Source organism: Copadichromis virginalis, linkage group LG22 (genome assembly GCF_057382275.1).
Source record: "Copadichromis virginalis isolate Kocher_CV1m ecotype Utaka linkage group LG22, C_Virginalis_male_GT1.1, whole genome shotgun sequence".
Taxonomy (NCBI): Eukaryota; Metazoa; Chordata; class Actinopteri; order Cichliformes; family Cichlidae; genus Copadichromis; species Copadichromis virginalis.
The window spans coordinates 7,541,652-7,565,172 of NC_140638.1; the positions used below are offsets into that span (position 1 = coordinate 7,541,652).

At 41.0% G+C, this 23,521-nt stretch overlaps 1 protein-coding gene and 1 long non-coding RNA gene across 7 annotated transcripts in view; one reads left to right on the forward strand and one right to left on the reverse strand.

The window, feature by feature from the left end:
- macf1a (microtubule actin crosslinking factor 1a) overlaps nt 1–23,104 on the reverse strand; it is a 224,494-nt gene extending 201,390 nt beyond the window's left edge. For all 6 annotated transcript variants that reach the window (XM_085446515.1, XM_085446511.1, XM_085446513.1 and 3 more), the window contains exon 1: nt 22,882–23,104. In XM_085446515.1, coding sequence (XP_085302641.1) covers nt 22,882–23,104 — 223 coding nt within the window. The remainder of the gene's footprint in view (nt 1–22,881) is intronic.
- On the forward strand, nt 8,736–23,042 carry LOC146682595 (uncharacterized). Its single transcript, XR_014917616.1, has 3 exons — nt 8,736–8,801; nt 17,501–17,630; nt 22,960–23,042. It is a non-coding gene; the product is annotated as an uncharacterized LOC146682595 (long non-coding RNA).
- Nucleotides 23,105–23,521: the final 417 nt, after the last annotated feature.

Here is a 23,521-nt window from a genome sequence, read left to right on the forward strand (position 1 = left end):
CAGCAGCACTGGTTTCCTCTGTCCGTTTCCTTTTGGGGGATCTTTTTCTAGATTATTTTGAGAATTTTTATGTCTTTGGCTGAAACACAGCATTTCTGTCCCTAGACAGGAAAGGTTGGAAAGCACGCTTTGCCAATCAGGGCATCTGCATCCATGTGCTTCCCTAACCTCTTGGTTGCTTTTTGCAGCCTTTTTACCAATTCAACCCACACACACGCCTTGATATCATGCAAGGCAACATCTACTGGTATTCCTGACCCATTTTTCCCCCCCATCAAGTTAGTGCGCACGCTGACACACAGCAGCCAGAGATTCCTCCCCCCACTTTTCTGTGATTACACCGAGCGCCCAGGAAGCAGCCGACAGAGATGGGATGCACATCGCTCTACTATATCAGAGCAAAAACTACGAGAGCTTTGACAACCGCCACGCAACCCCGGAGAAAGGTTTTCAGAGATGTGCCACACAGCCTTCCCTGTCTGTCATGAATACAGGCCCTGTGTGCTGCTAAGAGAGACGGCCACTGTTACCACACAAATATGCCCACATTTATGCATCAACGCAAATATTTCACACTCGCTAGCTGCTCCCCTCACGACTATTCAACTCGATTTCCTCCCCTAACGCACAATCACAATGAACCTCATTGATTATTTGACTAGAAATCAGCTGGGTGCTGGTTATGTAAGAACCCCGAGGGGAGAACTGCTGCAAACAGTAAGAAAAGAGGGGATTTTTAAAAAAAAAAAAAAAAAAGGTGGAAAAACACGAAGAATGGGGAGGAGAGACGTCACTGTGGCAGATTTATTGCATGCGAATAGAAAATGTGGAGAATGCAGGAGAGACTGAGTGCCAGAGGGATCACATTTTGACACTGCAGTATTTTTCTTTCAGCAGCTTCACTAAAACGCCGTTATTATTGTGTTTATGTTATACACTCATTTTTTTTTGCATGCGCTTACTGTAAATATGATACTACTAAAGCTACAAAGAAGAATCGTTCCCTCCAAGTTTTGCATGTTACTATAAAAGGGACTGAAAAACAGAAGAAGTGCATGGTTTTATCGCTTAATTACTTTTGCTGCCACTGATATGCCTGGAATTTATCTCCTCTGGTGCTGGATTTCATTTCCGTTTTCCTTCATATTCTCTTCTTAATTTATGTGCTTTAATATTCTTCAAAGCATCCTAAATGTTCCCTCAGTTATGAGCATCCAAAAGATTGCAGAGTGTAAACAGTTTCCCACATTTCTGAGGTTCAACCTCACTGCATTAACAACAACACAGCGGGGCAGAAAGGCCCAGGAGATGTCCCCGAAGCCCCCCTCCACCCGGCCTCCCTTCGCTCTCCATCTGCAGTTAGCAGTGCAGGCTTTCTAGCTCGGCCAGCGTTTGGTTCTGCCTGCCGCAGCTCTGGCAGCGCTTGGTTTTCCTGCCGACACGATCAGGTGCTGCTGGAGAATGTGACTAAACAGGAAGTAATGTGGGAAAGGATGGGAGGGTGGAGCAGAGAGGGGAGGAGGTGGGGAAAGAGAAAGAACAGAAGGATAGAGACAGAGCAGAATAATTAGGAGGTAATGAAATAAGCAAGTGAGAATGCGAGGAAAAGGCAGACAAGGAGGAGGCTGAATGCGAGACGGGAGAAGGAAAAAAAAAATCAATACCAAGAAGAGCAGAGCAGCCACGAGATGTTTAATATTAAAATGTGAAGAAAAGCTGCTTTAGTGCAGCAGAGTAATTGATGATCTGGTTAGGGCACAGTAAGATCTGAAGGACGGAGACTGTGCTCAATGACTGAGAGAAACAAGAGAGAATTGAAGGAGGACGAAGAGGAGGAGGAGGTTGTGTTCTTGGGGGCAGAGATCTACTGTGAGAGGAGACCAGGACTGAGGGAGCTGGAAAGCAAAAACTAGGCCACATGGAAAAATCCAGCTGCAATGATCCAACTCTGGGACCAGCGCATAGCTCCCATGTCTGCCTCTCCTCCTGTCTATCTGTCCATCATCTGTGGTCTTCTGTTAAACTGCTCTGTCCTTCTTCCTCTCCTGAGACTGCAGCTGTTTGTCTCCATCTCTATGTTTTTGACTGCTTTTCCTCTCTTGCTTCTCTAATGGATCCTGTACTTCCTCCAGTGTCAGAGATCAATCGTCTATTTACCAGTCCGCGGAAGTAAAGAATAATTTTCCTCTGACTTTTTCCACAGTCTAATCTCGACATTTCAAACTCTGATTTTACCTTAAATGGGATCACATTATTCCAGGAGCAGAACATTTCTCTGAGAGGCACAGAGAAAGCAAACAGACCGAGCTGATGGCATATTCAAAGCAGGAACAGATACAGTTTAATAGGATTCACAAGATGGCAAAGCACATGTGTGTGGAGGAGTAGAGAGGGCGGCACTAAGAGAGATCTGGAAAGAAGGGAAGAGCTGCCCCAACACTTCCTGAACTCAATGAAAATGTAGGACGTCAGCAAACACTCAACTCCAAACCCTTCCTGTTACTCTGTGCACTTCCTGTGTCTTTCTGTCTAAGCCCTTGACCTGTGTAAGAATGAAGCCAGACTACATGACCAGGGATGGAAATACTGTAATTTTACAGGCTCCAGTGGGGCTGGGTAATAAGTCACTATTATTACATCCAATTTTGTTTTATAGTGTTTGAAAATTGTGTCGTCCAGACTAATCATTTCAAGCAAAAAGTGCTTTAAACTTTGGTGCTTTGTTTTATTTATTTTTCAATTAAAGGCATCGACTATAGCACCATATCCAAATTTCACTGCCCCAGCTATATACAGAGCAATCTTTCTATGCACAGTCACAGTCAAGAAGTCCATTTAGAAACAGGAAAATGAAGAAAAATGCTTGTGAATTTGTATATTATCAACTTTCTTGTGCTTTATATGACTTAATATTGCAGTAATATTAGTATCATATTACTTGGTCTTTCAGTATTGATCAATGTTGCCACATTTAGCTCAGGAAAATGAGCACTTTTCACACACATATTGAGGTAGCAACATGTATCCTGAAGAGCAGGGAATATGGTTTATATATGTGAATAGGTCACATAAAAAGGAGAAATCCTGAGCTTTTGGGGAGTGAAAGGCTGCTACATTTGTTGACAAAATTCATCACCTTTGATTTCTCTTGTGTGAATGTCAGCGCTGATGACATTTAGAAAAGAAAAAAAAAGTATCAGTGAACTCGTGTGTGACCCTGCATGACTTACAAACAGTACAGTAAAACATTAATCCTGAGGGGTGGAAAAATGACACTGAATGTTTGCTTCTCTACCACACGCACACAAACACAGAGGGCAGCAGTAGCACTGAGCTGCCAGAAGTTGGCACTGCCTGTAGACGGATGAATTAGAGGTGGTAAGTATACAGTACAGAGCGGATATCGTGATAGACGCAGAGGACCACACACACTCGACATATTACATAAAAGCCTTAATGTGGAAAAACATGGAGTTTATCTACACAAAAGCAGCATCTGAATTGAATTTTAAGTAGATTTGTAGGTCAGAAACACACATTTCCTACCATCTATATTTAAGTCAGCGGCTTTCCTGACAATCTTCTTCTTCTAAGCTCTGAAATTGTTCTGCTTCCTTCCAGGTTTCCTGGCTTATATTCGGCTCTGAAAGGATTTTCGTGACACTCTACCTGACCCGTCATGTTTTAATGAACACTTTTTGCTTTTAAGCTGCTCTTAAGCTTACATAAGTGTTATTATACATGTCTAATTAGGATTATTAGAGTGAAAAAAAAAAAGCAGAGAAGCAGAAATCCATAGAGTGCTGCTTCATATGTGGTAATTACAGAGCTATTTGAGTAAACATAATGCTCAAATGTTGGTGTCAATGTGCCTGAAACCATCTGCTTTGCCACTGACTCACAGTACGTCTATGAGTGTTTCTGAGTGTTCCAGTATTTTTCCATGTATGACCTTGTCACTCTTGCTTTAGATATCCTGTCATTGTTACACAGCAGTTACACTCATGGCTGCGAACACAAATGCCAAGAAAAATACAAACACACACAAACACCGCACCCGCTGCCTGTGAATGATTTAAACCCTATCACATGTCGACCTCCAGTTTTAGTGACGTGATGCTACAGCGAGCAGGACGCCAAGTTCCCATTTCTCCCTATATAGCTCTGAGTGACTCAGTCACAGGTGACAGAGTAACGAACACTTACATACATACGGGAACGCTGTTTACAGGATCAGCAGATCATAGAAACCACTATAATCCCAGCTATCAGGGGACAGAGGGGAACAGGCAGGACAATGCATGACAACGTAAAAGGGTAAATGACAGGGGGAAACTTGATATCGCTCAAGACAGTAGACATGCTGACACCTCAACGAGCAAAACGTGATTAGGCAGTGACACACAGCAGCAGGAGCAGCAGCACAGGTCCTATTGTGGTGGAGTGAGTGCAGAGGACACAGGGTTTAGCCTATAGGGTTACAGCCTCATTATAGCACTGATGAGGGAGGCGAGCTGGGACTGCGACGCTTGGAAGGGTTGAAAACCTGCAGCCTCACAGGGCCAGAAAACAGACCTCAGTCTAACAGGAGTGCTATAACCCAGAAACAGGTCGAAAACGTCCACATTACTACAGTACCGCGATCCCCACGTGGAGCTGTTGTGTTTAGAGATTGTTTGTGGAGTGAATATATATCAGAATAATAGAGACTATGTGTACTGTGATTAACATTATCAACTTATCAAGTGTGTGGCAAAATGTTTTTGAACCTGATGCTCACATTCTCTGTCAGGACTGCACTCCCTGTTTATGTAGCGTTTGAAACCAACACTCAGGACAAGCACACTTGGCATCACTGGACTTTTTGTTATTAGGAGAAAAACGATTCTGAAACCAGGAGCAGTGCAGTAAAACCATGATAGCAATGCTGGCTAAGGGCAGCCCTGTAAGATAAGGCATCCAAGTGGAAACAGAGAGCGTAACAAACTGTATCAATACCAATTTCTGTTACTGTACCTGTGGGAAATTACAATGCATCTACATGGAGACAACGTGTTAGGCACACCTCAGTGCACCTGCACATTTATCCTCTGGCTGTTCCGGTTTATCACTAGCGCTGATTGGCTGCAGAGGGTCACCTGCATGAATATAAAGTAAGGGTGTGTGTGTGTGGGGGGGGGGGGGGGGGGGGGGGGTCTCTCTCCTCCATCAACACTAGCTGCACAGTTCTCCACACGTGCTTTTGCCTCTTTTTGCTTTGTTTTGTTTAATAACATTAATCGAGGTGATGGGCGTGAATGTGATGGCTAACTATTTTGCATTAATAAAATGTTTTGCAGCATTAAATGCATCAACTGATCATGGCTGCAGGAATAGCAGCCAAACAAAAAACAAAAAAAACCTCCAAATTATGCAAAGCTGCTTTGCTTGTATCAAAATAAGAGCATAAACAGTTTTTCAAGGAAATATTAAAATTCAGATGTTTTGCTTTGCAGCTTCTGGATTTCTACACACAGCATAGCTGGAGTGATCCTCTCACTGATGAAGGAGGTGAGCTGAGATCGTGCTTGTGCAGATACTAATTAAACATCCTGGACTTTACCTCTACATTTACCAAAACAGCTCCCAGGTCACTGCTTGCTCCTGTCAGATAAAGGGCTAACAGCAGGCATGTGGTTATATCAATACCACATTTGGAGGGGACTGACATATGATGGAGCTGTTGGGCTATTATGCATTGATATTTCCAATGGGGGGGAAAGAGCCCTCAGAGACCCACGTTCAGCTCCACTTTAATCAATGTGCTCACGTTCCCTTCCTTTTAATCTCACATAATAATAATAATAATAATAATAATGGATTGGATTTATATAGCGCTTTTCAAGGCACCCAAAGCGCTTTACAATACCACTATTCATTCACTCTCGCATTCACACACTGGTGGAGGCAAGCTACGGTTGTAGCCACAGCTGCCCTGGGGCAGACTGACAGAAGCGAGGCTGCCATATCGTGCCATCGGCCCCTCTGGCCAACACCAGTAGGCAAGTAGGGTAAAGTGTCTTGCCCAAGGACACAATGACCAGGACAGAGAGCCCAGGGATCGAACCGGGCTCTCTGTCCTGGTTACAGATGCGATTCCCAACCCCCTGAGCCACGGTCGCCACAGTCCCATTCACATGGGAAAAAAAACAGCTCTGATGCACCTTATTTGTTTATCAAAGTAAAGCCATCCTGCTCGCAGATAAAACTGGACGACGGCTGCGATCAACGTGAAGCACTTAAACGGAGAGCAATTGCTCTCTTCAGGATGAGAAATGGACTGTCGAATCCATCCCGAATGAACTGTTCTCTGTGAGTGAGAGCGAGGCAGATTTAATAGAAGCCCCATTGGCTCCCGAGGAAGTCTAACACCTATAATATGTGGATTTATTTTAGCACTAAAGCAGCCATTAATGCCAGACAGAAAAACAGAAAACCCTGCGCATATATAAAATATAACACTAAGAAAGTTAAGCTGTTCTAAGCAGTTTGAGTTATAAGTGGGTTTTGTTGAACAATATAGTCTGAGTGCTAGAAAGGCTAAAAATAATAATATACATGTGCAAACTAAATGTAACTGAATTTTCTGCTTTTTATTGCATGATATGAGCCTGAATGAGTGCATCTACAAGAAAGAAAGACCAATATTTGCAGCAAAGCTTCACTGATGTGTCGTTTACAAGAGGAGACGGTTACATATTATGGCTCAAGTAGATAAAGTCTGCATATTTCCTTCTGTAGACAGGTTATTGCACGGAGTGAGAGATAAGTTAAGCAAAGTGTTGGCATAGAAAAGATATTGCAAACTGTTAGTGAAACCTCCCAAAGGGCTTCTTTCTTTGTGCTTAGACAGGTGTGTTGAACACATACTTTATGTTGGAGGCTCGGATACGAAACTCCTCATCTCAACCTCCCTCCTCCTCTCACATATTTGACAGCAGCACATGGAGGCTATGTCCCAAACCCAGAGGAGTTTAGTTTCATTATAACAATCAATAATTCAAAACCACCTCCTTTTCATCAGTGCCAGCATCACAGATGTGACCCAAGTCTATTGGCTGTCTGCATCCCCATTCTGTCCCTCTGTAACGCGCACACACACACACACACACACACACACACCTCCTCCCAACAGTCAAGTTCAGCAGAGGCATTCATTTTTAAAGCGCCCCTGTCACTGGTATTATAAAATAGCAAGTCTCAGCCCTGGTTGTAAGACCTCTGCTGCAGGGCAGACACACATACACACACAGAAAAATAAATATAATGATTGTTTTCTTCACCTTAAAGTGTTTTAAAGCCACATCACAGCAAACTCAAACCATCCCAGTGCCCTGCACAGCAGCAGCTTTGATATTTACAGGCTAAACAGCAAACAAGGCGAAACCCGAGGCCATGTGGGGAAAACTCCTTACAGGAGTGGGCTGGGAGAACTTCATAAAACTGCTTCCTCTGGTGTCTCAAAAGCACACAAGTGATTAGGAGGGAGTCAGGGCATGCACTGTGGAGGCCAACAATGTGGCAAGGCTAGAAGTCCTGCTTTGCTTATCCAAAATACAAGGAAAAAATCCAGATTATGAAACTGGCAGAGTGGTGCTGGCTGCGTGCCTAAAAACCCACTTACACTTTCAGACATAATCTCGGAGTTTCTTTCATCATTTTCCCTTTCATTCCCTGACAATACAAACAAACGCCTTAACTATTCCCCGTGGGATAGCTTTTTTTCATATTATCCTCTTGCATCCTGCTGAAGATCTCTGTACATTTACCTTTATATCTCTCCAGCACATCTTCATACGCCTGGGCGAACTCCTTCTCCTGTGAGTGGTTTGAAGGCAGCAGACCCGGTACGAAACCGGCCATGGTGGCTCACAAGCCGGCTTGTGAAGAAGAGAGGGGTCGGCCTGCGGACTACCGCAGTAACCCGTTCCGCTGGTGTTGCTGCTGCTTCTGCTGCCCGTCCGGACCCCAGCTCCGGCTCCCTGTGCTTCCTTCTCCCTCCTCCGGTGTCCAATACAAACACCACGGTGCGTGAAACTAGTGAATATGATGCATTGGCGCACACCAAAAGCCCCGCAGCTCACTTTTGGAGCGCGGTTAGATAATCCTCAGGGACACTTGAGAGAATATAAAGGACAACAAAAAGCCTCAGTGAGCGTCTATCTGTGAAAATCTACTAAAATGAAGGTTACATAAACGCTATCTATCCATGACAGCCGTCAGTGTACGTGTGGGTGCGGGGCCACACAGTCGCATCGCTCGGTGCGTTTCCTCCAGCCAGTCCCTCCTTAAATATCGCCTTCCACCCGGTGACTGCTGCTTTTTGTGCCTCCTGTGCGTGTGTGTGTGAGAGAGAGAGAGGGAGGGAGGGAGTATATCCTAGTGACGGGAGGGGGCCGTGTGTCTCTTTCCGTCCGGAGCTCCAAACCAAACCGTATCCGGGCTCGGGCTTTCTATCCGAGGCTGAGTCGGCAGCGTCCTGTGGATCCGAAAAGAGCCGGGCGAGCTCCCAGCATGCTTCCCAGTCGTAATGGCTGCTTCTGTCCGAGGCTTTGCGGCCCCTGGGTCCGTGTGAATGTGTGTGCGTGTGTCTCTCTCCCTCCTATGCTCAGGTTTCTCGGTCCTTCCTGCAGTGGCTGTCTTCCATCCCTCTCTACCGGCCGCGCCAGGAACCTCCGCCACAGGAATTTGTAGAGCCGGGGAAGAGCTAGCTAGCCTAGCTGAACAGGTGGAAAATGGAGCTGGAGCGCCCTCAGACGGAGGTAGTGGCTCAGTGACAAATCTTGTTCAGGTGTTTTAAAATATTGTTTATCATTTCCCACTGTGACGGATATTAAACCAGCTTACTAAAGCAATAACCCCCTGATTGAAAACTACATGTAGCATGCTAACACTTAACGTTATTTTCCGTTAAACTGCTGAACTGAAAATCTATACCAGGGATGTCAAACTCATTTTGTATCGTGGGCCACATACAACCCCAGACTAAATACATTTAACCCCCATTTAATGTGATTAAAGTGGAATTTCTTCTTTTTTCATTTTTACTCCAAGATGAAGAAATTCTGCTTCAGTAAATGAAAGAAATTTGTCGGCACAATTAACTAATGTGTAAAATAACAGAAAGTTCTAGTACTTTGTTATTTTAGTACCTCATTGCCCAGGAGAGTAATTCACATTTATTCACATAGCGGAAAAAACAGGACATTTTCTCCATTTTAATTCTTATTGTTTATCTATTTACTTTGGTGTGCCATGAAGAGCCATGGTGGCAGTCTTTATATGTAGGAAAAAGCTGTAAAACCAATGCAAATACAGTTAAAAGTAAAAAATCTATGAGCTCATTCACAATTTCCAAAATAGTTCAGCGGGCTCCATGGTCTTCGGTGGGCCGATTCTGGCCCCTGGGCCTTATGTTTGACACTTGTGACTAATTAAATTTGTCAGTTTTTAACATTTTTTGTTTGTTTTGCAAAAGGCACGTACATGTTAAAGTCCCCCACAACTCAAGAGAAGTCCTTTTGTAATTTTATGTCTCTCTCTGTTAATTTTTCAGCATAACTTTGAACTTTGTTTGAGTCATTTTGTATATTTTAGAAATCTTTTTTTGTCTTTTTGGTGGTTTTAATTTTTCCTTCAATAGTCATATTTTATTTCTGTTCCTTGTTTTGAACCATTTTTTGTTTCCTTTTGGCTGTAGTTTCCCCCCCAGTTATTTTGTGTTTCTTTGTGATTGCTTTGAGCTTACTTTCAGAAGTCATCCTTCTCTGTGTAATCATTTTAATTCTCTATAGGTGGTTTTTTCAGTTTTAACCTTTTTGAGATGCATCTCACAAGCATATAAATCGTTGTTTTCAGACTGTCATATTTGAATCACTTCAGTCTGTTTGTCATTTGTGTCTTTTTGCAGTTCCCTGATTTCACCCCCATAAGCTAATATTAACAGAAGGTCTGTCTCAAAAGCTCCCTGATCCCTTGTGGTCCCTGCAGGCTTGTTAAGTCATTTTTCTACAATTGTCAACCCCCAACTAATTGATCATGCATGAGGATTTGCAACCACATTGCATTTTTGCCATGGCAGGTAGTCACTGTAGTAACAAGTAGATGCATTTTGATTTATTATTTCTGAAAAATTCTGCAAACAACTTGTAAAACACACTAAATAAACTCAAGAATGTTTAAAGGAGTGGACTGAATGAATGGAGCACAGTGCAATCTAAAGGCTAAGTAAACATACAAAACCAGGAGCTCTGGCGAAATAATAAAATTTTAAACAACACCTTGTTAACAAGCTTTTAAACCAAAACTTATAAGCTTCTCCAGACACAGGAAACAGTAAAACTAGGCGATTATATTTAATTGAAAAACAGGAACATCTTATTGTTCTGTATTTGACGCCATTAAATATGTATTTTATGTTAAGTAATCTGTGTGTCTGCCCTGTCCTGCTGTGGATAATCTCTCAATGCCAGTAAGGTCACAGTCCATAAAGCAGCATCATTGGTGCAGAGATTATGTCATTTAATCCCACAAAGACACATAAAGATAACCTTTATGTAAATCACAATACCATCTCCATTCTGTCAGAAGAAAAACATACATTTATGTGGTTGGAAACTAGAGTCCACAGAGTAAAAGAGGTGGAGATGTCAAGAGTGGAGGCAGGTGTAGATTGTAGATGTCTGTCTGAAGTCAATATTAGATCGAAACACAAATAAAAGATGCATGAGTGGCCCCACAAGGCAGATGACCAGTGACTGGGAAATCAAGAGCCAGATACATAAAAGGACAGGAATGCAGCATATTTCCACTCATGTCTGCAGCCATGAATGGAAAGTAAATCACATAAAAAACTGTGTTTACACCACCAGGTTATTCAGATGGCAATGAGAGGAACAGCAAAGAAGCTTACATTCACTGAATGTGAAATTCAGAGCTTTGCTGCTGGAGCTGTTGGTGGTCTCAGTTATTACTTACAGGAATAAAGTCAACAGGAGAGTGGATAACACAGAAGCAGGGCAGCCATACTTATGCACAAATAAATAGAAATTAAAATATCAGCATTATTGTTGATAAGTTCAGTATGCACATCATTAATTTACGATGCAGCCTGTGAATATAATGCATTTAAATATCTTCAATTTGCAAGATTTTATGGATTTGGGTGTGCACATGGAAAGTATCCTCCCTTCTTACCCTATAAATTCTAGATTACGTCCTTAGCTTAATATATGGATATCATTTGGAAATGTAATGGGGCCTTATAAGGGCCTATAAGGAACATTTTTAAGATCCCTAACCTTTTCAAGTAAATTTAGAAATTCATCTTTCTCTAAATATATAAAGAGGATATTTCATGTATTTTAGCCTTTTCATTTTGCCCCTTTTCTAATCAAATTAATGCAAACAGGAAGAATATGTGTATGTACTGAATACTGAAGTGTGTTGGAACGGGTATTTACTGTCCGTCTGTCATGTGTGGGTCACGGCTGCTGTAACAGGTCTGGAAGTAGCTGCATATCATCATTTACGTCATGCATGCACACATGTGTACTCAGATGAATTTAAACCATGTAACATGACAAAAGATAAAAGGAAAGAGTGAAAGTGGCAGTAAATAAACCAGCCTCACAAGCTCATACAACATTTATCATATCAGCGGTTCAATGACCCAGGAGCCATTCATACATCTTACTGTGACCCTCTTTTCCTTCCTTCCTTGAAGCCTTTAATCTCTACACATCATCAGTGAGCAAGGCCAACACCAACAAACTGGCAGTCTCTGCAGAAATATACTGCTTTGCTGCATTGCAAGAGCTCATTTCTGAAGGTAGCAGAATAAGTAGGAGGTCACAGGTTCAATAAAAAAACATCCTATTTGTGCAAAAAGGAAAACGTTCAGGAGCTTTCCCGCACCAAAGGAAATGTTGGTTAATTATAAAAGCATCACTAGTCTGGCTTAAAACACCTTAAGCGATTTAGAAAAGACTAATTTCTTTATAATAATTACACAAAGATATTATCAGTTTCAAAGTGAATGATTAGATTCGTCTCTCTGCAGAGATCTGACCCCATCTTTCATTACTCTAACATCCTGTTTGTGTCTCCTCACTCTGCCTCTCCCTCATTACAGGACCGACACACATCACATTAACATTACCCCAGTGATGTAAACACAAACAGACACTTTAGGGATACAGATCTGGCACCCTCTGTATCTACAGGAAGTCAAGGAAGATGAATCCAAAATGCGAGAACTGAAAGAAAAACATTCCAACAGATATTTTTGTCTTAAAAAACAAATAAACTCGGGCTAATGTGACTCTGGTCTCATGGTCCAGTCGTTTCTATTGTACTTTACAGCATTGAACAGCCAGAGAAAAACATCTTTCACTCTATAAAGTCCAGACAGAGTTTCACTGATAAAATGAGGAAAAGCAGGTGATTCCTCCTAAAAATGAACCTGTCGGTGTGTGAAACCATTATATCTCCGTCTAGTGGTGGAGAACGGAAATTACAGATGAGTCAGAGTTGGCCTGAATGACCTCTTGTTTATGTTTCTCCACTTGTATGTTTTCATCTTCATGTCATGATGTGTATTAATAGTAAATACATAAGCGTGAACTTAAATAAAAGTAGTAAAATATGTGTTCAAGTGTATTTTTCACTGTTTTCTTCCCGCAGTGCGAGTCTTCTGCATGTGTTTGTTAGCATGTGTATTGTTGTGTGTCTGTGCTACATGCAGAGTCCAGCTGCACTGTGAATGTGCCAAAAGTACACAAAGTCCTCAACACAACAGCATGACCAAACACTTCAGCTGCAGAGCTCCACCTTGGCTTCTAACTTTAACGTCAGCCACAAACATTTCACACAGAAACCTCTCTGCTGCTTACGTGCCTACTCATGAAACATCTAAAAAATGAAAGCTAACATCAAACAGTCTGATCTCATTATCCACGCCTGCATTTTTGTGTAAATTACTTCCTAATAATGCAGCTGAGCGCCCTTAATAACCAGCTGAGAGATTAAATCAAATCTATTGTGAGTGACTTGGATTTAAGTTAAAACTCTTTACAGGGTCTGACCTTTGCTCTACTGTTTTGACTTTCACAAATAAACAAATTCAATCATAGATAAAAATGCACTTAAAAGATTATAACAACAAAGCCTGAGTATAAACTCTTAACTGGTTCAAGTGTAGTCGGTGATGTCTGCAATCAGATGTTTCCAATCATGCAATGAGAAAATATGAATGGCATGAGAAGCAGTTTAATGCATCTAATTTGGGTAAGTGCTTTAGCTTTGATCCAAATACTTGTAGATTCATACTAGTAACCACTTTAGCTTACCTCTTATTAATTTATAAAGACTGTTAGTCCAAAATGTGATTATTTAAAATTGTCCTGGTTTTCTTATGTTTCAGTTTCATTGTAACATAAAATTTAAAAAAGAACAGATTTAAATGTGTCCATAATATTTTTCTGTAAATGAATAGATTTAGTGTCTTAATTGAAAACACATTTAACACTCTGCTGTAAAAATCTTTGTTAGTTCTGAACCTTTAGCCCCATAAGTTGAGAAATTAATCCCAGGATATGACACTGCTAAAAACGTCTGTCAAGTTTATTTTTAGTTTTATATTCAGTTGATTTCCAGACCAGCAGGTATCTTACAGTACATGTCATCACAGATCTATCACAATCACACTCTAAAACATATTTTGTCTTTAGAAACCATACATTACGAGCTCTTGGTGCATCTTAAAATATACCCTTCTTTGCTGCCCATTTTACTCTAAATTAACCCATCACTGACAAAATGAACATCATGTTGTAATAAACATGACTTTAAACTGGTGACTGAGACCATAAATTTAACAGAAAAATGTTTACTGTGGTCACAGAATAAGATAGAAATAGAACTAGTTTCCGCTATATTTCTGTACAGTTTGACCTCTCTTTGCAGCCAGGTGTCGCCCCCTGCTGGACACTGGAAGAAGTACAGGTTTAAGGCATTTGAGCATTGGCAGGTCATGAACAGCTTATACCAAAGACACTATCTACTTGCTTTCCTCCCAAAAAAGGAAAAAAGAACCTGTAAAACTTTATAGTGCTTAGAGGATGTAGCCTACTGGCACATCACGGCCAACCGAAAAAAGTTTGTTGGGTGGTGCTTTTTTCTTTTTTTAAACTTTATGTTTCTCTTGCTTTCAAAGTTTCCTTTTCACCACACAATCACTTTTATTTCCCTTTAGTCTCCTTGCTTTATTCCCTTCCTTCTTTCTTTACAATCCTATCTTGCCCATCTCTTTCTGTTTTAAGCTCTTCTACTGTTTCCTCTCATCTTTACTTCTTTCTTATTCATAGCAGTCGTTCTCCTTTTGTTTTTCCGTCTTGTTCCTCGAGCTCATTTCTCTTTCCAAGTTCTTTTTTTAAGTTGTCAGTGCTTGTCTTCATCCTCCTGTTAATCATTCTCTTCTCTGTGTTATGACCTCCTTCACCCTCACATCTATTCACAGAGTCACCCTTTCTTTCCCCTCTTTAAATTCTCCCCCTCTCTCTCCGACTCCATTTCTCTCCTCTCTTCATTACTTTCTAAACTCACACGATCATTCACTCCTCGGTCTCTCTCTCCCTCCTTTCTCCACTCCAAATTAAAATTCGGACACTCTCTCACTCCTTCGCTATTTGTTTTGCGCCCCTTTTATATCCAGTGTCAGTCTCTCTCACCCTTGCCGCCATTGCTTCTCCTAGCCTTGCATAACCATGGAAACAGAGTAGACCACGTCACCATGGCAACAGGGTAATAGCCAGGGCCTTGAGCCGAGGCTTCCTTTCAGTTTGCCTGCAAAAAAAAAAAAAAATGCAGCAGGCAGGATGGCGGACGCCTAAGTTACATGCAGGCAAAGACATCTGAGGTCCTGATGCTCATATGCATAAATTATCACTGCTGCTGCCTCACTCACACTGAGCAAATGTATCACACTGTGTCATTTCCTTTCTTATTTTGTTGTACAAATAATTTCCAAACAATCCTTTATTTGTTGTGTCTCTCCATTACTGCATCTCCATGTAAGTAAAACAAGAAAACCTAAATGTTCAGCATTCATGAGGAATTTTGAAGTCAGAAAGCCTTTTTTGTGATTTAATTGGATGTGATGTAATTACGTCACAACCAAAACCTGAAGAAGAGTAGCAACTCTTGTAAAAATATGCACAAAAACGTCCTTCTAGTTACAGAAATATATAAGAAAATTATCCCATTTCTAACCTAATTTGTGACCTCAGTAAAAAAATTTCAGTTTATGGTTTTAAGTCTTACTTAATGCAACTTGACGTTTAGTTTTTTAATTTATGGTCCAATGAAGAGTAAAAAAGATGTTAAAGCCACCTTATGATTGAAAAGTCAGCACACTATGGGTATGCAGTGCCCTGAGGTTAATGCTCATCAAAAACAAAATTGCAACACAAAGATGGGAGATATCGCATTAGCTATGACCATCTTTTATATACAGTCTAAGACTAACAAACTACTTTTAAAATATTTTTATTCTGGTCTGTGTTTACAGCCCCCAATTAGTTCAAAATGTAATTTGGTGGGAAAATACTGAATTTTCACTCACGTACACAGAAAAACTAGCAGCTGTTGGTCGGTTTCATTGACATTCAGATTCAGCAGACAGGCAGTGCAACCCAAAGTGTCTGAATAACAGAGTCCAGTCACTACAGCAGTGTCTCTCTTTATCCTCTCCAGTATTCACAAAGCTCCCAGTGTTTCCTCCCCTCGTCCTCCACTTCTTCTGCCTGCTCTTTCTTCAGATGTGTAAGGATGCAACTTTTGCCAAAATAAAAATAGATATTTTCCGAGAGAAAAGAATACCTTCTTCCTAGCACTACATCTCTGTGCTGCGTGTCCTTAGTCTGTATGAATATGTTATCATGGGGCTAAACTGTGTGGCTTATAAGCAGGCTAATATATTCACATTCTGACCTCTGTTTGACTGGAAATTGAGGTCAGTGTAAACACGCCGTACAGATTATTTAAAATGTAAAATCATCACAATAGGCTGCACACGCCTGAGCGAGCACTGAACAAGCCTGGGAGATACAGGATGTTACCAGAAGCATGAGCTTTAAATGAAAGCCTCTGCAGAGTGAATTCGACAGCGTCAGTATTACAGAGACACTCGTGCTCTGCTTGTCACATCAAACCATTTAGCAGACAGGATATAAAAATGTACAGCATGCTTTACTCAGCAACAAGAACTTATCAAAGCTGACAAGGGGCAAGTGCAAGGTTGCACCTCATAGCGCAAACACAGACAACCATTAACATTTAAACCTATAACTATGTTGGATGACCAGTTAATCTGACATTTACATCTCTGGATGGACGCCAGGTTTGAACCCAGAACCTCCTTTCTGAGCACTTACCACCATGTATTTCCACTATATCATTTGAATGGACTGAAGAAGCTTCAGTTAGTCACATGATTTCTGATCTAAATGATTTCTCCTTTAAAATATTTTAATGCAGGACTCAACATAGGGTGCAAAAGGAAACAACTGTGGATCAAGACAGAGGAGAAAGTATTTTGCACAAGTAAAACCATTTAAATTCACATAATCATGAATCAAAAAACAAAAACAATGTAAAACAGGAAAAAACTAAAAGTCACACTAATCAAGACAAGAAGAGATGCAGAAAGAACGACAATAAGAAGAACATACAGGGAAACTACCACTAATAATAATCTAAATCTAGCAGGATAAGAGAGACACAAGAAGAATACTAAAATCTCCAAACTGATAGATAAAAATAAATAAATGATGAACTCAAGGGGTAAAAACAAAAACTGGACAAAATCTCAAATAACACAAAATCAGGACCATGTGCAGAAGCATAGCAGAAAACATAGACACAGCTTCAAACTGGGACTTCACTAACCTGTCAGTGAAATCTTGTTGGTTATATCTATTTTTAATTTACAGTCTTACATATTACTGAATCATCGGCCCATCTTATATCAGGACCCTGTAGTCCTGTGATTTTTTTGTTCCACAGTAAAGCTCTTTATTGTCTGTACTTCTGGAACACAGTATGGGTACACACTTTACAGACTGGTAACAGGCAGTTGTGAGGTAACTGTACTGCTCTGTACTGCATTAAAAGAGGCTTACAACTACTTTTTGTCCCCCACACCCACTCTATATGTTTTTATTTAGCTGTGGCAAAATGTCTTTGGATCTCCTTTAACCTTCTTGGGGTTTAAAACAAAAAGAAAAGAGTTGTGTTGAGTTAGATGTAATGGTTGAGTTCATAGGATCAGTTGCTATTTGTTGCATTGCTGTAAATTCACAGTGAGTCTGGACATAAAGTCAAATGTTTCGTTGGCAGGTGGAGAGAAAAATGCCACACAGCAGACTTTGGCAGTGTTAGTTAGGTGTTGCCTGTGTTTCAGCCCCAGGGTGGTTTGTGGCGACGCCAACATTTACTCGACTGCGACCTGCTGCCGCCAGAACTGAATGATCTCCACGCAATCGAGTCTGACTCGCTGACTCACCCGCAAGGCGCTGCCAGGAAAGCTCCAGGTCTAAGTGTTTGGTTTAATAACTGGAGATAATAATCCTTAAATGTTTTTCACCTTTCCCAGCTCTTCTCTCTACGCGCACACATGCATGCACTCTAAACAACCGTCTGCACAGCTGTGAATTTCAACGACATGATGCATGTTTATCCAAAAGGCATGAAAAAGTGGAAAAAGCCAAGTGTTCATTAAGAACATATGAGATCATTTGTATTTTCTTCCTCACACCTGAGAGCAGAAATAAATCTGAGAGAAAAGTGGCCTCAAAATGTAAAAGATGCACATAAAATTAACCATAAACTAAATTTACAGTGTGAGCAAGTCGGACTTACAGAGACATTTTTTCCTTCATTTTCTCTGCTTTAAAAGAAGAACTGTGATGATGATGATGATGATGATGATGATGATGATGATGATGATGGTGTAACTAACATTTAAACATTGTGTGACTTTACTGCATGTAGTTTTGATCATCTGTAATAAAACGATGACCAGAGAACATAAAAGTGACGCCAGATCTCTTAAACCAGACTCCAGCAATAATGAGGATGCCACATCTGTCCTCAGATCTGGTTGTAATTAGACGTGTAACAGTAACAAAAAGGAGAATGCTTATATCTGTTATGTTATATTGTTATTAAGGCTCAATAAGTGATTCTTGAAGGTTTTAGTTCTGTATTTTTGGACTTTTTAATATCACAGTTTTGCAGTAAAGCTGAACACAGTGGATTTTACTTAAAGTGGACATGTGTTTTAGGAGCTGCTAACATTAGACATGTCTAATCTGCAAACAATGAGATCAGTGTACGTCCAAGGAATATCTGTGTTTCACACTCACACACAGATATTTTTTCTACTCTTGGCTCTGTATGATGTCAGAGACGGAATATCCCTTATATGGTCATCTCCGTCACACTGCTGTGGCTGTGAGCACAGATGCCACCTGTTGTTCAAACCTTCTGTTTATGTAGGGCAGCCAATCAGAAGGATGTTGCCTTAAAAGGGGAGGAGCTAAAACAGTTTCAGACAGTGGATAAACTGCTCTCAGGCTCAGGGAAATCAGGATGATTTTGAGCTGTGACTCATACAAAGCTAGTCTAGTAAAGTCCGTAAATATCTATAAATAGATTTATTTATTTTCTTGTTTCACCTTTACTTATCAGTTGGTTCCAGCTGTTTTCATGATTGTGTCAAATTGTATTTCACATGACATTATTCACAGGTTTATCCTTTAACCACACGCTGCCTTCATTTCACCTCCTTTTGATCTATTATCCTTATTTCAAAAGCCATGCATGTGTAGATGTGTGCATATGAGAGCCAGTCTTACACGCACTCTCACTTACCTAGTGTACAAATTGAATTCCCCTTTTGCTCTTTGTCATCTTCCTTTCCTCCACAAAGCTTGCACATCTAACTTTATTTTTACTTGGCAGGAAACACCAGGTTGGTTCAGATAAACTCATTATATACATACAGACACTCACTGTCTTCACACTAACATCAAAACAAGTGAACACTCACATGGTCCTCTGTTCTGTGAAACTAACATAAGTGAATTAAGTACATTAATAAAACATAAAAGGTCTTTAATGGGAGCTCTACTGCAGCGTCAGGCAACAGATTCCTTTCTCCAAACATTTGCTGACAGATTTAGGAAGGACAAGAAAGTGAAAGCTTCTCTAAAAACAGCCATAAAAGTATCTGACGGGCTTCTCCTGTGAATGGAAGAGAGTCTAAAACATTAATGTGGGAGGCCTTGAAATGGTTCCAGGGCAGGAAATATCCCAAACTTTCTCCATGTCTATGTTGTAAGAGAATCAGCACTGAGATACAAATACAAGACACACACACACACACGCAGAGTGAGCCATCTCTCTTGGCCTGATTGTGCTGATGATATGAACTCCTTCACCCGGCCCTGACCTACATGCTGTTTTCATGTCTGAAACGTAGACTTTCACTGCCTCTTATCGCCTCCCTGCTTCAACATCCCAACCAACATATTTCCTCACAGAACAAGAGCAAACCTCACTGGAAGAATGTAAACAAATAGCAGGGGTGTGCATGTAACACTTTTGGTTCTCTTAAAAAATTTAAGGTATTTATGAAAGAAGGTGATTTGATGATGTCATTAAATTGAACATAAATGTAGAAATCACAACAAATGAATAACAGACTAATAATAATGATAAATCATTTAAATCCTCAGTGGAACAGAAGCACTGTGTGTTGCCTAATGCAAGTTAGCAATGCTGAAAGGGTTATTGATGATGTCAGACAGCTTAAAATTGGTGCGCTGATTATAGAAGCAATAAATCTGGCTCCTCGAGGTTTCTGGAGCGCCCGCCTTTTTGGGTTTCAATTATAGTCTCAAAAAAACAAGGAGAGTGCAAAGTGAAGGCATTAAGAAAGTATAATTCACTTTGAGAAGAAACCTCCTGAGTGGTAATCAATATTCTGATGTCAAAATAAATATTGAAAAAAAATCAAATATACCTTCTATATTGATTGAACTAAAAGTAATTTAAGGGAAACATAAGATTAAGAAAAGTGTGATAAGAGAAAAAATGCTGAACAAAGATGTAGGTTGCCAAATAATCTAAAAATTGCTTGTTATTGGCAGCCGTCCTGTTGTTGATAAGATGCTGTGGTTGTTGCCTCATTGGAGAGCTGTTAAGCTGCTATATGATGTGCTATGATCAGAGTTTCCTCTACTGCTGGATCAGCTGTAGGCCAGCAGAGTTATAGAGCATGCTGACGAAGCTGGAGGCCTTACTGTCCATCCACTGAAGCGCATTTATATAAAAGCCTCAAACTGAAAAAATAAGCACAACTATTAGACGCCATCAGAGGGGAAAGCCACACATGAGCCTGCTTTTACTTCATTTCCCTCAATTTTCAAACTCGAGGTCCCCTCTTCTCTGTATTTAAAAAAAGGCGTGCTGCCAGTGATCCATTACGTGAGCAGGGGAGCCCCGGCCTCTCTAGAGAACTGAGTAACCTACATTTCTCCTCCATCTTCTGTTACCACAAATACGAGAGGATGATACTGGCTCCTGACTTTGACATGTGATCCCTGCACGTAGGAATGTACACAATAAAAATGAGATAAAGCTCATCTCTGCTGCCTTCACAATGAAACTAAGCGTTTTCTTGTATTCAAGGTTCATGTTGCTCACAGCTCTTTATTGACATTTGCTAACCACCATTATTAAAACCGATAACTAAGAAAACAGTGATTATTACATCTGAGTGTTACACGATAACACTTTTAATAACAAGCCGCAGACGTCTTTATCCATCCCATAAATAAAAGACTAGAAATTTCTTCTCATTTCTTTGACATTTAAGGAGATGAGGCTTTTTTCAGAGGATGCTTAATGACTGTTTGAAAGAAGCCCTGTGATTAGTGAAAATGTCAGTGTGCATGTGAGAGTGGATGCATGAGGAATAATTCACGACAAGAAGAAAAAAACCTTTTTGCAGAGATATTTGGTGATAAAAAGACAAATAATATGAGAGCGACGTGTTTCCTTTTAAAGAGTCTTTTCAGGAGCAAAAGGTTGGTCCAATGTCAGCTTTTCTACATTAGAGCTGTAGATGCCCTGCCTATGCAATTCTTATTACTTATTGATTCAAGTCTGTTAATATAAGGGACTGTAAAGCCTATATCAGTTATACTCAACTTACCACCGATGGATGGCCTGGGGGTGACACGGGATGTTCTCAACAAAGATACAAACAGGAGGAGAAACTACACATGACTGAAAACCTAAAGTCAAGGAACTCATCACAAGGGCAGGTAGATGTAGGCACAGTGGGTAAACTAAACTACAGAAGTGTGGAAACACTTGGTTTCTGGCAATAATTATGAACAGTGGGATGTCACACTGACAGGAAGTAAATACGCTGAGAACACTTAACTTATGAAATATTTTCAAACTAAAATGGGGAACAAAAAGTAACCAAAAACTCTGGAACTCTTAACTGTTTTGGTTGTTTATTCATTTCCTTTGATACATATATCCATCCATTTGAGTCTGAGTCACTGGGCAGAAGACTTCCTTCACCCCAGCCAAATGTTCCACTGGGGGACGCTGAGTCGTTCCAAAGCCAGCTGAGAGATATAATCTCTTCAGCATCCAGGAGGCGTCCTGATCAGATACCTGAACAACCTCTATTACTTGTATATTTCTTTATTAATTGGTGCAAAAGCATTTCCTGAGCAAAGCAACCTGAATGTCCCCATGCTGCTGACGTTGCTTATATTTTATGTTTTGTATAAAGCTTCATTTTGATTGAAAATGACACACTACATCCATTTTCTAAACTTCTTATCCAACCATGACATCAGGGGGCTGCGCTGCACCCTAATCCCAGCTGACACAGGGAAAGAGGCAGCAAACACCTAATCCGTGACAAAGGCAGGGCTAAATACAGACAATCATTCATGCTCACATCCACACACCTTGCAGTCAGCTTTGAAATGTCCAACCAATCTCACGTCAGGATCCAGCTGACCAGGAACGTTCAAACTAAGAACCTTTGATGTGCAGCAACTGTGCTTTGCTCCTGTCAGTTTTAATGTTACATCAGAGTGCATTTTTCAGCAGTTTTCCCCTTGTAGCACTAACGCTACAAACCAGACACATATATTTAAAGAGGACTTAAAACTGTGGTTATCCAAACTCAGCCTTCATTAACTCACAAAAAAGGCAAAAGGAAGAACTCGGACAGAACCAGGAAAAGGCAGAAGAGAGACAGTAACACTGTCGTCTCTTATGCAGCAGGTTTTTCATAGAAACTCAGAAGATTTTTCTCAGAGCATGACGTCCCAGCACATTTCAGACCCAGCAACACCCTCAGACAAAAATAAACAAAGCAGGTAGTGTGTGTGCAATGCAGTGAGGAGTGCTCGGACCTTTACACAGGAAGAACCAAACAACCACTCCACAGACACATGGCACAATTACATGGGTCACATCTTGACCCATGTAAGGGTAATAGCTCACAGGATGTTGGGAGGCAATGCCTCACAAACGACCCTGTGATGGCAATGACCCATGAAGCTTCTGAAGACCTCTCTGTATAGTTTCCCTCCTTCATGAAAGCAGGTAAAGTTGTGCCTGAAAGCCCCACTCTGCTTTTATAGAGTTCAATCAGCAAAATTCTGCCTCTTCACCATCTCCTGGAAGCTTCCCTTGAGTGTTGCTCAAAGGCAGAAAGATAAAGTATTACATTTATCAACTCACCTGCGACCCGAACCACCGCCCTCTCTGCTGGGTCCAACACTGAATCTTGGCTCTTCCTCTTCTTCCTCTCATGCTTAGACAGGTTCCATGGCAAAGTGTCTCCCGGTGGGCCCACAAGTCCTGATGTACACGGGGATAACGACCCCCCTGAACGCTCGCTACGGAATGACGGCTCGCTGACGCAGGAGCGCTCACTCAGAGTATCATCATCCGAAGACTCCATCTCTGCTTAGGGCTGCAAGGAGGAGAAGGAAGGAGAGGAAGGATGGTAGGAGGAAAAAGGGATGTGGGAAGGGTGGGAAGAGAAAAGAGGTCAGAAAAGAAGGACAACGTGGAAACACTCGATAATTTATTGCTTGCTTAAAGTGTGATCACGCAGGGGTCATGAATGATGCAAAGTTGTAACATAACAACAGTAGTAATGTAGCAAGACGGATGAGAGAAATGAGGAAGGAGAATGAACTGGGTTAAACTAATCATTGTGTCCAGATGATAGCTTCAGTGTTCAGGAAGCTGCAGATGTGCAGCGACAGCTGGATGGAAGCGAAACAGCGGCTCAGAGAAGAAGACGACACACATCGCACTGGAAATGTCTGAGGCTTGCTCGAATAAACAAAACATGAAAGATGTAACTTTGAGA